Source organism: Anomaloglossus baeobatrachus, chromosome 6 (genome assembly GCF_048569485.1).
Source record: "Anomaloglossus baeobatrachus isolate aAnoBae1 chromosome 6, aAnoBae1.hap1, whole genome shotgun sequence".
In the NCBI taxonomy this organism is placed as follows: domain Eukaryota; kingdom Metazoa; phylum Chordata; class Amphibia; order Anura; family Aromobatidae; genus Anomaloglossus; species Anomaloglossus baeobatrachus.
In genome coordinates this window covers 252,685,232-252,698,553 of record NC_134358.1, presented here as the reverse complement: position 1 = coordinate 252,698,553, position 13,322 = coordinate 252,685,232, and the positions used below count along the sequence as shown (strand labels likewise).

The 13,322-nt window shown below is 46.5% G+C and overlaps 1 protein-coding gene across 4 annotated transcripts in view; it reads right to left on the bottom strand.

Moving 5' to 3' along the window:
* The window catches only part of LOC142243167 (uncharacterized), a 168,210-nt gene that overhangs the window by 75,556 nt on the left and 79,332 nt on the right, over positions 1-13,322 (bottom strand). For all 4 annotated transcript variants that reach the window (XM_075314800.1, XM_075314802.1, XM_075314801.1 and 1 more), the window contains 2 exons: positions 12,504-12,559; positions 10,095-10,252 (listed from right to left, as the gene is read on the bottom strand). In XM_075314800.1, the coding sequence (XP_075170915.1) occupies positions 10,095-10,252; positions 12,504-12,559 (214 nt within the window). The remainder of the gene's footprint in view (positions 1-10,094; positions 10,253-12,503; positions 12,560-13,322) is intronic.

The following is a 13,322-nucleotide window of genomic DNA, read 5'->3' as shown; positions in this document are numbered from 1 at the left end:
GCAGATATGTAATAAATGCCAATACGCATTAATAAAGCAGGAGTCATGAACTATAATATAATTGCGATAATCCCACACTGCGTATACATCAAACATGACCCATAATAGCACAAACGATGATGCTACTATAGACATACAAATTGCAATTGCATTACATAAACCAGGTAGCAATTACATTGATCATAGCTCAGACATTGAGTAAGAAACAATGGGCGCAGAACCTAGAGTGGAAAAGGCATACCCATAAACACACACAGCCGGTGAATAGCAGCAAGGAATTTATTGTCCAATCGCCCCCTCTTGACACCTCGTAGGTCACGTAATCTCCGTGACATTCTTGTCCGGAGTCATTACATTCCACGTCAGCCTAGTACTTTCCTGGACCTTGGTAGTCCCCTTAAGGGCTGTTTTCCCTGCGGCCACTGTCTGGCCTGCAGCAATGTCCTTCGCACCTCGTCCTTCACTTCTGCTGATGGTGCCCGTAATTATGATATTCGGCACTATATATCATGCGGCACCAGCAATGTGATTTACTATGCCACGTGCGGGTGCCGCATGATATATGTAGGTCTTACCAGCAGAGAATTACGCAAACGTGTGAGGGAACATGTGAGGGACATTGCTGCGGCCCGGACGGTGGTCGATACTTCCAGCCTTAAGACCCTTCCACGTCATTTTCGTGCCTTCCATGCGTGTGATCCAAGATCCCTACTTGTCAGGGGCATTGATGTTATTCATGGGGGTGCAAGGGGAGGGAATGTACGAAAAATTCTAGCCCAACGTGAAACTCGCTGGATTTACACCTTGGCAACACTGTCCCCTAGGGGGTTAAAATGAACATCTTAGCTTTGCACCATTTTTGTGATAAGCGCTGTCTTTCTCCTGTCTCCCTGGTTTTAAGTGCCTCGTTTTTAATTATACACTTTTTTGTTTTTAATTTCAGTAATAAATTTCTCCTGGCACTTCCTTAGGAGCGCTGAATACCTCTGCATGGCCTTCACTCATCATTTTCTCTATGACTGGGATCACGGATCGGGATTTACATCCAAAATTAAGATTATCTGCACTGTATTTCCTTCTCTGTCCGTGTGATCAATTCTACCTCTGTCTTATGCTCCCTCCCTGCTCCCTCCCCTCTGCGTCTGACAGCTGCACCTCCGGGTATACTTTCCGGTCTCCTCGGCATCTTTAATCGCCTCTGCGCATGCGCTGGGTGTGAGTGACGCGTCCTCATTCCCGCGCATGCGCATACTGTTCTGATGGGCGTTGATTGCTGGAGACTCCGGAGCCCGGGACATCCTGTGATGCGGTCTGTGCTGACGTCAATGGGGGAGTGACCAGGGAGGTTTGGCGCCATGCTTAAAAGCATGTCTCATTTACAGCGTTGTTATCCCCCTGATGAAATGATCACACTTATAGGATCGTGAAACGTATGCGTCGGGGTCTCCAGGGGGACCTCTTTGCTGCTATTCACCGGCTGTGTGTGTTTATGGGTATGCCTTTTCCACTCTAGGTTCTGCGCCCATTGTTTCTTACTCAGTGTCTGAGCTATGATCAATGTAATTGCTACCTGGTTTATGTAATGCAATTGCAATTTGTATGTCTATAGTAGCATCATCGTTTGTGCTATTATGGGTCATGTTTGATGTATACGCAGTGTGGGATTATCGCAATTATATTATAGTTCATGACTCCTGCTTTATTAATGCGTATTGGCATTTATTACATATCTGCCTCATCTTGAATTCCCCATAAGCACTCATGTTTTACCTCTTGCAATTGCTATGTGATATTTCACCATGGGTGATGTGTTGATGGCTTTGGCTATGTCCGATACTTGATTAATGTGGGGCACTTACTTTGTGCTTATACCATTACCTCCACTTATCTTTGTATCTGGCTCTTACTGTATATGTATATTGGCCATATATATATATACATATTTTGCCGTCTCCACAGCACTTCATGTTTTTACTACTGTTTCATGGTTGCTAATTGACATCATATTGTATGTTATATAATCTTTCATACATTTTTTGTCACACACATGCCTCTGATGTTACCGCTCATCTCCTTTTGTGCCAGTCCTTTGTCTTAATAAATCGTGTTATTTTGCATCACACTCTGTTTGTTCTCCTTGCTTCCATATGCTTTGAGTGTGCCATGTAGGAAGGTGTACCATGTTTTCCTTTTCCTACCTTTATTACGTGGCCTTTTGCCTTCTAACACCTTAGGGAGAAAGTCCGGAGTCGGATGGAGAACCACCTTGTCTTGATGAAAAACCAAAAAAGGGGTGACTCCGAAGAGAGTGCAGCCAAAACAGAGACTCTCTTGAGGGAAGTTATGGCCACTAGAAAGACCACTTTCTGTGAAAGACGAAACAAAGAAACCTCCCTAAGAGGCTCAAAGGGGGGTTTCCGGAAGCCGTGAGGACCGGATTAAGGTCCCAGGGCTCCAAAGGCCGCCGGTAAGGCGGAATGATGTGAGATGCGCCCTGCATGAAGGAGCGCACCTGAGCCAGCCGGGCGATACGCCGCTGGCACAACACTGACAGAGCCGAAATCTGTCCCTTAAGGGAATTGAGGGATAGTCCTAGCTGCAGACCGGACTGTAGAAGGGACAGGAGGGTCGGCAAGGCAAAAAGGCCAAAGGATACTTCCGAGCCCGAGTCATAGTGGAGATGACTTCAGGAGGGATACCAGAAGTCGTCAAGATCCAGGACTCAAAAGCCACGCCGTCAATCTGAGAGCCGCAGGATTCTGGCGGAAAGACGGACCTCGTGAGAGAGGGTCTAGACAGTCCGGGAGATGCCATGGCACCTCTACGGACAGATGGAGCAGGTCAGGGTACCAAGCTCGCCTGGGTCAGTCTGGAGCAATGAGAATGACTCGACGGCCCTCCATTCTGATCTTGCGCAGGACTCTGGGCAAGAGCTAGAGGGTGAAACACGTAAGACAGACGAAGCTGGGACCAATCTTGAACCAGTGCGTCTGCTGCAAAAGCCTGAGGATCGTGGAGCGAAGATCCACGTCCGGAGAGCCCTACTTGCGGCAGATTGACCGAAACACTGCCGGATGCAGAGCCCACTCGCCGCTGTCCACGGTTTGACGGCTGAGATAATCTGCCTCCCAGTTTTCCACGTCTGGGATGTGGACCGCGGATATGGTGGACTAGGAGTCCTCCGTCCACTGAAGAATGCGTTGAACCTCCAACATTGCCAGGCGGCTGAGTGTTCCGCCCTGGAGGTTGATGTAGGCAGACGCTGTCGCGTTGTCTGACTGGACTCGAATGTGCCTGGCCGCCAACAGATGGTGAAGGGCTAAGAGAGCTAGAAACACAGCTCTGATTTCCAGCACATTGATCCAGAGGGCTGATTCGGACGGAGTCCAAGTGCCCTGCGCTCCATGGTGGAGATATACTGCTCCCCAGCCGGATAGACTAGCATCCTGGTGAGGATCACCCGGGACGGGGCCAGGAAGGAGCGTCCCTGAGAGAGAGGGGCCGAAGCCACCACTGAAACGAGCCCCTGGTCTGTGGCGAAGCCACCACCCCGTGGAAGGAGGAAGTCCGCTTGTTCCAACAGCGGAAAATGTCCAGCTGCAGAGGACGCAGATGGAACTGGGCAAGGGAATCGCTTCCATTGACGCCACCATCTGATTTAGCACCTGCATTAGGTGCCTGATGGAACGACGTCGGGGCCTCAGGAAAGAGCGCACCGCCAGAGGAGGGACTGCTGTTTGACTAAGGGCAGCTTCACAAGTGCCGGCAGAGTCTCGAATTGCGTCCCTGGGTAAGTGAACTTCTGGGTCGAAGTCAGAGTGGACTTGGACAGAATGACAAGCCACCCGAATTGGCTAGAGTGGCGAGAGTGAGCGAGGCACTCCGCTTACAGTCTGCACTGGATGAAGCCCTGACTAGAAGGTCGTCCAGGACAAAAGGATCACTGCCAACCCCTAGAGGTGCAGGACCGCAATCACTGCTGCTATGACCTTGAGAATACTCGAGGGGCCGTGGCTAACCCCAAGGGAAGAGCCATGAATTGGAAATGTTCCACTCCGATTGCAAAACGTAGCCAACGCTGGTGTGAAACTGCGATTGGCACATGCAGATAGGCATCTCTGATGTCGATGGATGCTAGGGAATCTCCTTGGGTCATTGATTGATCGCAGAGACTCCATGCGAAAATGCCGCACCTGAACATGCTTGATGAGAAGCTTGAGATCCAGGTCGGAAGGCACCCTCCTTTTCGGGGACTCGGAATAGATTTAAATAGAAATCTCAGAACCGTTCCCAGTCGGGAACCGGTACAATTACTCCATTGGCCTGCAAGAATGCCGCGGCCTGTGAGAAGGCGGCGGCCTTGGAGCAGAGGGGAGTTGACAGAAAAAAATCTGTTTGGCGGGCTGGATAGAATTCTATCCTGTAGCCGTGGGAGATGGTATCCCGCACCCACTAATCGGAGACGTGCTGAAACCACACGTCGCCAAAGTGGGAGAGCCTGCCACCGACCAAGGACGTTGCTGGCATGGCCAGATAGCCAGGAGGAGGCTGACTTAGTGGCAGCAGCTCCTGCGGTCTTCTGAGGACGCGGCTTCGTGCGCCAGTTGGGCTTACGATCCTTGGCTGAGCTAGTGGACGAGGCCGAGGGCTTAGAGGACGATCAGATGGAGGAACGAAAGGAACGAAACCTCGACTGATTCCTGCCCTGGACAGGTTTCCTGGTTTAGGTTTGTGGCATGGAAGAACTCTTCCCGCCAAGATCTTCCTTAATAATTTCATCCAGTTGTTCCCGAATAGTCTGGTCCCAGCAAAAGGGAGCCCAGCAAGGAACTTCTTTAGAAGCATCTGCCTTCCACTCTCGAAGCCACAGGAGCCTGCGGATAGCGAGGGAATTAGCCGAGGCCACCGCAGTGCGGTGAGAGTCTCCAGCATGGCAGACATGGCATAGGATGAAAGGACTAAAGTCTGGAAGTTAAGGCAACCATTTCGGGCATAGAGTCCCTGTGAGGGAATGCATCTCCTCTAGAGAAGCAGAGATGGCTTTGAAAGCCCGCACTGCTGCAAAAGATGGGGAGAACGAGGCCCCTGCCGCCTCCATACAGATTTGGCCAGAAGGATAACCTGACGGACAGTGGAAACCTTAAGTGAGGTGCCATCAGCCACTGATACAACGGTCCGGGCTGAGAGTCTAGACACCAGAGGGTCCACCTTTGGTGAATGAGCCCACTCCTTGACCACCTCTGGTGGAAAGGTTAAACGGTCATCAGAACCACGCTTTGGGAAGCGTTTGTCAGAGCAGACCCTGGGCTTGGTCACAGTGGCCTGAAAACTGGAGTGGTTAAGGAACACACTCCTTGTTCTCTTAGGCAAGGTAAACTGGTGCTTTTTTGCCAGAGAGGGTTGCTCCTCTGATACTGGCGGATTGAGGTCCAGTACAGAATTAATGTACGCAATCGAAACACTAATATCTGCGTCACCCTCGGAAAGATCAATGGGGCACATGGAAAGCGTCCGAGCCCCCAGTAAAGGGATCCTCCTCGTCCTGCGAGTCAGCTCGTGAATCAGAGCCGCGGGACGAGGAAGGAGAGGGGACCCTGCTTCTCCTGTGAGGAGGACGGGGTCTGAGACCAGAAGAAGAATCCTCTGAGGGCCTTGCTGAGCGAGCCGTAGCAGCAGAGGCGCCCTGAGAAGGGGGCTAATGCATGCTCAGCAGAGTCTGGGACAGCTGTCCCATGGAGAGAAGGATTCTACCCAAGCCGGGGGTTCAGCCACCGGAGCCGGAGCAGCCGGAGGGACCACTGGGGATGAGACTCCAGGCTGAGGCACCACCATGTTAGAGCAGGAATCACAATGTGGTTATGTGCTCGGTACAGGCAGTACGAGCCTACATGCAGTGCACATTGAGTGCAGCCTTGCAGCCTTACTTCTCGTGTGAGACATGCTGCTGAAGTGGGGGCTCTGAGCCAGAATGACCCCCAGCAGAGTATTGCAGTATATAAGCAGTATATAAGCAGTATATAAGCAGGTCCACAACCGGAGGTTGTGGCTTGCCAGACTGTTTTGACATTGTCTCTGTGCCCTCCAGATCCCACAGCCCGGAGCCCCAAAGAGATGCTGCAGTCAGCGCCGATCGCTGTGCAGACATGGCATAAGAACGCTGAAAAAATGGCGCCGGAGCGAGGAGAGGGGGCGGGGCCTACTCTAAGAGCGGGATCCGGAGGGCCAAGGAGATATACAGGGGAGGGAATCTTTCCTCAGAGAGGAGTGTCTCTCCCCTGTGCCGAACAGCCGCTGGGCGGAGCCGCACTGTCCCTCTGCATGACTGACATGCAGGGGCAGTGAAATCGAAACTAGGCCTCAGGCGAAGCCGGGGCCTAGATTTAACAATGCGGCCGGCAAACAGGCACCATCGGCGCGGTTCTCGGGTAAAAACCAGAGAACCGGCCGGAAATCACAGCAAAGTGAAAAAACACACTCTACCCACAATAAATGTACAAGGGACCCCTCAATAACGTCTCAATACTTAGCTTATGAGACGCAGGGCCAGGTCCCTGAGGGGTGAGCGCTCCGTCTGGCAGGGTCCTGAAAGGGCTGCGGATGGAGACCGGTCTCCTGCAAAGCAGTGAGAACCGTGATGGCTCCCACTTCAAGCCAGAGCCTCAGGGGATGGTGAAGGAGCGCGGCATGTAAGGCTACAGCCTTGTAAAATCAACCTTAACAGCACCGCCGACACAGTGGGGTGAGAAGGGACATGCCGGGAGTCCAGTTTGGACCCGCTTTTCTTCCAACTCTTTGAAATCAAAAATCAAAAATCAGATGAGAATGCATGTGTGTGTGACCTCCTGAACACAAAGCATTGAACTGGCTAGGACTGGCTACCAGGGGGTGTATATGCTAGGAGGGAGGAGCTACACGTTTGAGTGTAGTACTTTGTGTGTCCTCTGGAGGCAGAAGCTATACACCCATGGTCTGGGTCTCCCATAAGGAACGATGAAGAAATACAATATATCACAAAAATGAGTATACCTCTCATATTGTTGCAAAAATTATAATAAATCTTTTCAAAGATAGGACACTTTAATATAGTGTAAAGTAGTCAGTGTACAGCTTGTGTGAAAATTAGGTGTGGCCTCTAAGTAACAATACGCAGCCATTAATGTCAAAACCGCTGTAAATAACAATGAGTACACCCATTAGTGAAAATGGCCAAATTGAGCACAATTTGCCTTTTTTTCTCTCGGTGTTGTGTCACTCATTAGTGTTACAATACTCAGGTGTGAATGGGGAGCTGGTGTGTTAAATTTGGTGTTCTCACTCACACACTCTCTCATACTGGTCACTGGAAGTTCAACATGGCAGCTCATGAGAAATAATTCTCTGAGGATCTGTTAAAAAGAATTGTTGCTCTACATAAAGATGGCCTAGGCTATAAGAAGATTGCCAACACCCTGAAACTGAGCTGCAGCACGGTGGCCAAGACCATACAGCGGATTAACAAGACAGGTTCCACTCCGATCAGGCCTCTCCATGGTCGACCAAAGCAGTTGAGTGTATGTGCTCAGTGCCATATCCAGAGGCTATCTTTTCAAAACAGACCTATGAGTACTAAGTAACAAGAGGAATGAGAACAGCTCACCGGAAAATGTAATGATGGGTGCGGTTTTTGGACATCCTGGGCAGGCAAGACAGGTGATTAAAATGTACCAACAATGCAAAAAAATGCAGCAACCACAACAAAAAATGTAAAACTTAATTTCTTTATTCAGGTCCATTAAAATCCAAATATGAATTCACATCAGAGCAAATATAAAAAGAAGGACCATGTCCTGTCTACGTATTTCGAACAACGTGCTTGGTCTTAACCATGACAGGATAAAGACCAAGTTGCTTGGTGCTCGAAACAAGTAGACAGGACATGGTCCTTTTTATACAGTACAGACCAAACGTTTGGACACACCTTCTCATCTCTAGAACAACTGTTAAGAGGAGACTTTGTGCAGCAGGCCTTCATGGTAAAATAGCTGCTAGGAAACCACTGCTAAGGACAGGCAACAAACAGAAGAGACTTGTTTTGGCTAAAGAACACAAGGAATGGACTTTAGACCAGTGGAAATCTATGCTTTGGTCTGATGAGTCCAAATTTGAGATCTTTGGATCCAACCACCGTGTCTTTGTAGAAAAGGTGAACGGATGGACTCTACATGGCTGGCTCCCACCGTGAAGCATGGAGGAGAAGGTGTGATGGTGTGGGGGTGCTTTGCTAGTGACACTGTTGGGGATTTATTCAAAATTGAAGGCATACAGAACCAGCATGGCTACCACTGCATCTTGCAGCGGCATGCTATTCCATCCGGTTTGCGTTTAGTTGTACCAACATTTATTTTTCAACAGGACAATGACCCCAAACACACCTCCAGGCTGTGTAAGGGCTATTTGACTAAGAAGGAGAGTGATGGGGTACTACGCCAGATGACCTGGTCTCCACAGTCACCAGACCTGAACCCAATCGAGATGGTTTGGGGTGAGCTGGACCGCAGAGTGAAGGCAAAAGGGCCAACAAGTGCTAAGCATCTCTGGGAACTCCTTCAAGACTGTTGGAAGACCATTTACGGTGACTACCTCTTGAAGCTCATCAAGAGAATGCCAAGAGTGTGCAAAGCAGTAATCAAAGCAAAAGGTGGCTACTTTGAAGAACCTAGAATATAAGACATATTTTCAGTTGTTTCACACTTTAAGTATTTCATTCCACATGCTTTAATTCATAGTTTTGATGCCTTCAATGTGAATCTACAATTTTCAGAGTCATGAAAATAAAGAAAACTCTTTGAATGAGAAGGTGTATCCAAGCTTTTGGTCTGTACTGTATATGCTCTGATATGAATTCATATTTGGATTTTAATGGTCTTGAATAAAGAAATTATGTATGAGTGCTGCCTGCATTGCTGCAGAGGTTAAAGAACTGTGTGTGTGTGTGTGTGTGTGTGTGTGTGTGTGTGTGTGTGTGTGTGTGTGTGTGTGTGTGTGTGTGTGTGGAGAAGGGGGTGGGGGTCAGCCTGTCAGTGCTAAAACCATTCTCCGTACACTGCATCAAATGGGTTTGCATGGCTGTCATCCCAGAAGGAAGCCTCTTCTAAAAATGATGCACAAGGACATGGATTACTGGAACCATGATCTGTGGTAAGAGGAGACAAAAATAAACTTATTTGGTCCAGATGGTGTCAAGCGTGTGTGGCAGTAACTAGGAGAGAAGTACAAAGGCAAGTATATCTTTCCTACAGTCAAGCATGGTGGTGGGAGGGTCATGTTCGGGGCTACATGAGTGCTGCCGGCTGTGGGGAGACAGTTCATTGAGGGAACCACGAAGGCCAACATGTACTGTGATGTACTGAAGCAAAGCATGATCCCCTCCCTTCAGAAACTGGGCCACAGGGCAGTATTCTAACATGATGACGACCCCCAACACACCTCCAAGACGACCACTGCATTGCTAAAGAAACTGTGGGTAAAGGTGTACGACTGGCAAAGCATGTCGTCAGATCTAAACTGTGGGGTATCCTCCAGCGGAAGGTGGAGGAGGGCAAGGTCTCTAACATCCACCAGCTCCGTGATGTCATCAAAGAGGAGTGGAAGAGGATTCCAGTGGCAACCTATCAAGTGCTAGTGTATTCCATGTCCAAGACAGTTAGGGCAGTTGTTGATAATAATGATGGTCACAAAATATTGACATTTTGTACCACTTTCACTTAGCGATGCACTCACTTTTGTTGCGAATGATTTTGACATTAATGTCTCTGAGTTGAGTTATTTAGAGAGCACACAAAATTTTCAATGTTATATAAGCTGTAAACGGACTACTTTACATTAGATCAGTATTATATCTTCATTGTTGTCCCATGAAAAGATATAAAATATTTACAAAAATGAGAAGCGTGTACTCACTTGTGATATACTGTACATGCGTTAATATCTTACGTTATAGAAGGACATCATGAAATTTGCATCTTGTACTGCAACACATCAATAAATGAAACTAGAGACACTGTACTGGTGTGTGAGAGAAAGGACATTTCATATTACTTATGTATCAACAGTACCTGGTTTCTTTTTCTCTCTATAGTCCAAAGATTCTTGCTCAGTTGTGGAACATCATAGGTAACAGATGAGTCGAGCTCAAGACACTGCTCAGCGATAGATTTCAGAGTACTGAATTTCTCTTCACTTGCAATCATTAGTAACTGAGTCAGAGAAGCATCTGATAAAACAAAAGAAAAGGCAATTAGCCAAAAGTGAAAACAGTCAAATAATAGGAAAGGAGATGGACACAAAATTCAACTAAAATAGTAAAAAATAATAATAAATGACTGTTCGAGTGCAGCTCAGCTCATACTGAAGTGAATGGATGCCGAGTGGCATTACCGGCCACATCGATGTAGGAGAGGTGCTCCAGCCCTGTACGCTGTGTACATCTGGCTACCTGGTAGCTGAGAATGGCTTATTGGATGGATGCCTGGATCCCACCAATTTGATATTGATCCTAATGCTAGATCATCAATATAAATGTCCTTAACAAACCCTGTAATACTATATTTATAATGCCAAATAAAGCAAAGAATAACATTTTTCCACTATTGCCAATACATGAAATAATCTAAGTCATTTTTCTATTATAGAAAATAGAAGGACCACAAACCACTATGCCTACTATTTCAGAGAAAACATACTTTGAGAAGCCAACTAGGGCAAGTGGACCTTGGCGACTTTTCCCCACTCAGCTCCCCTAGACTGGTTGGTCACTCTATATGCACACACACATACTGAAGAAAGGTCAGTCTAAGTGAGCAGGACGGAGAGAAGTCACCATGGACCAGCCTTTTGGACTAGTCATCCTAGTCATATTGTCCTCAGTTACCTCTTAAAAGTATGTAAAACATATATAACTGCAATAATAGAGCCGGTCTCCAATTCACTAATGCTTCAAGCAACATGAATTATTGGTCAGATTCACTTTATCACTCTGTTTGCCACACACTGGACCCTAATAGCTAGTAATAACTAATTTGTCTGTTAAATGTGACAAATTCTACGGCCTAAACATAAAAAAAAAAATAAACAAAATTACAGCCTAAAAGAGCAAGTGTATCGTATGTGATGAAAAGAATGACATATTAAAAAAAACTGAATAAATGTAAAACTGTTATTTCATCAGCTAAAAAGTCTAATTAGAACCGTAAGCCTAGGGAAATCTTATAACTTATTAACAGAAGCAAACAATTGTGATGAGACCATTAACATGGCTGCTTTGCCAATTGTTACACTACTCGAACTATACAGAAATTGAAGTTTCCCTCTGGTGTGAATTGTTAGGAATGGTTTTAGCTATTTCTTAATCATATCAGCTGCTGGTTTTGAATCCCCTATTAAATCGATGGCTGGACCATATATTTACAAACTTTTCTCCCCCCATTCACCTTTTGTGCCTCCCCTATTCCCTCATCGATCGCCTGTTATTGCATTTTGTGCAAAATTCGCGGCAACCAAAAAACGTAATTTTGGCGTTTGGAATTTTTTTGCCGCTACGCTATTTACCGATCAGATTAATTGATTTTATATTTTGATAGATCGGGCAATTCTGAACGTGGCGATACCAAATCTGTGTATATTTTTTATTTTTGTAACCCTTTAATTTTCAATGGGGAGAAAGGGGGGTGATTTGAACTTTTAGGTTTTTTTTTACTTTTTTTTTTTAATTTTACTAGGTCCCTTAGAGAACTATATGGATCAGCTGTCTGATAACTCTTTCATATCTCCAGATCACAGCTACAGAGCTGTGATCTGCAGATATGCTGCTTTACTTTCAATGCCGGCACTATTCCGGCATTGAGAGTAAGCGACTCTTGATAGCTACAGGCGTCATCATATGACCCTGTGCTACCATGGCAACCACCGGAAGTCACTTGATCACGTCACGTGACTTCTGATGGGGCGGGGTAAGTCATAATAATGGCTGGATGCATATACATCTCGCTGCCAGATTTTGGCAGTGAGATGTAAGGGGTTAATAGTCGCGGGTGGAAGCGATACCACTCGCGACTAGCGGGCACACGTCAGCTGTTGAATCAGCTGATATGTGCGCGGATCGCCACGCGGGGATTAACCTCACACAATCCATGACGTATCCAGTACGTCATGGGTCGCTAAGGGGTTAATTTTGTATTGTCTCATATTGTCTGTACATGTCCCCTCTGAATTGTAAAGCGCTGCGGAATATGTTGGAGTTATAGAAATAAAAATTATTATTATATCCCATTGGCTGAGCTGCCATTTCTGATCGCTTTTCATAAGTACTTTATTACTTTGCCTAGTTACAAAGTGACGTAGTCTTGGTTCATAAATTGCTGAAGATCAGCTGTTCCAGAAATAGATATAACCAATCTACAGTAGGAGGTATACTCTTAATAGAGAGAGATATCTGCCGGGGAATGCAACTGCAGGAGGATACTGACCAGAAAAATTCATGTCAGGCAAAGTTTCATTCATTTCGAGTTCTGTCATGTAGTTTCTGAAAGAAAATAAATAAATTATTGGTCAATTAAGCCAGCGCTTCTCTACCTGAAATATGTACAAGGGGCACATGCCACAGATTCAAGGGATATTGTACATTAAATTGTTGCCACACAATATGGCACTCTCATAATTTTACTAAGATTTTTAAAAAAATGTAAGTTATAAGTTTATATACCCTTAGGTTGAAGTTCTTAACGTTTTAGCACATATGAATGTATCGGGATGTCCACACAGAAGGGTGCCCAGGAGTTGAATGCTCACCACATGATGCAAGTTGTTACAAATCCAGTAACTGTCTGACATCAGTAGTCGAAGCAGAACTCTGATCTCTGTCAGCAGCACTTAAAAGGAATCTGTCAGCAGGTTTTTGCTATGTAAGCTGAAGCCAGGATGCTGCAGGAGTTAACACAGAATTCAGGGATGCCTGTCTTGTCAAGGTCCAATCTGTTGTTTATTTGCGATGTTTGATTAAGCAGCAAGACCCTTTTCATTGCTGGACTACAATGTCACACGCCCAGCACACGCCCTTCCACTGATTGACACCTCACTATCAATGTAGAATCCCTACTAACAGCCTGGTGTGGGTGGGGAAGCTTTCTCAGCTCTGCTATCTGCTACATGACTAAATCTAAAAAAAGGGAATTTTGTTTACTTACCGAAAATTCCTTTTCTTCTAGCTCCTATTGGGAGACCCAGACAATTGGGTGTATAGCTTCTGCCTCCGAAGGCCACACAAAGTATTACACTTTTAAAAAAGT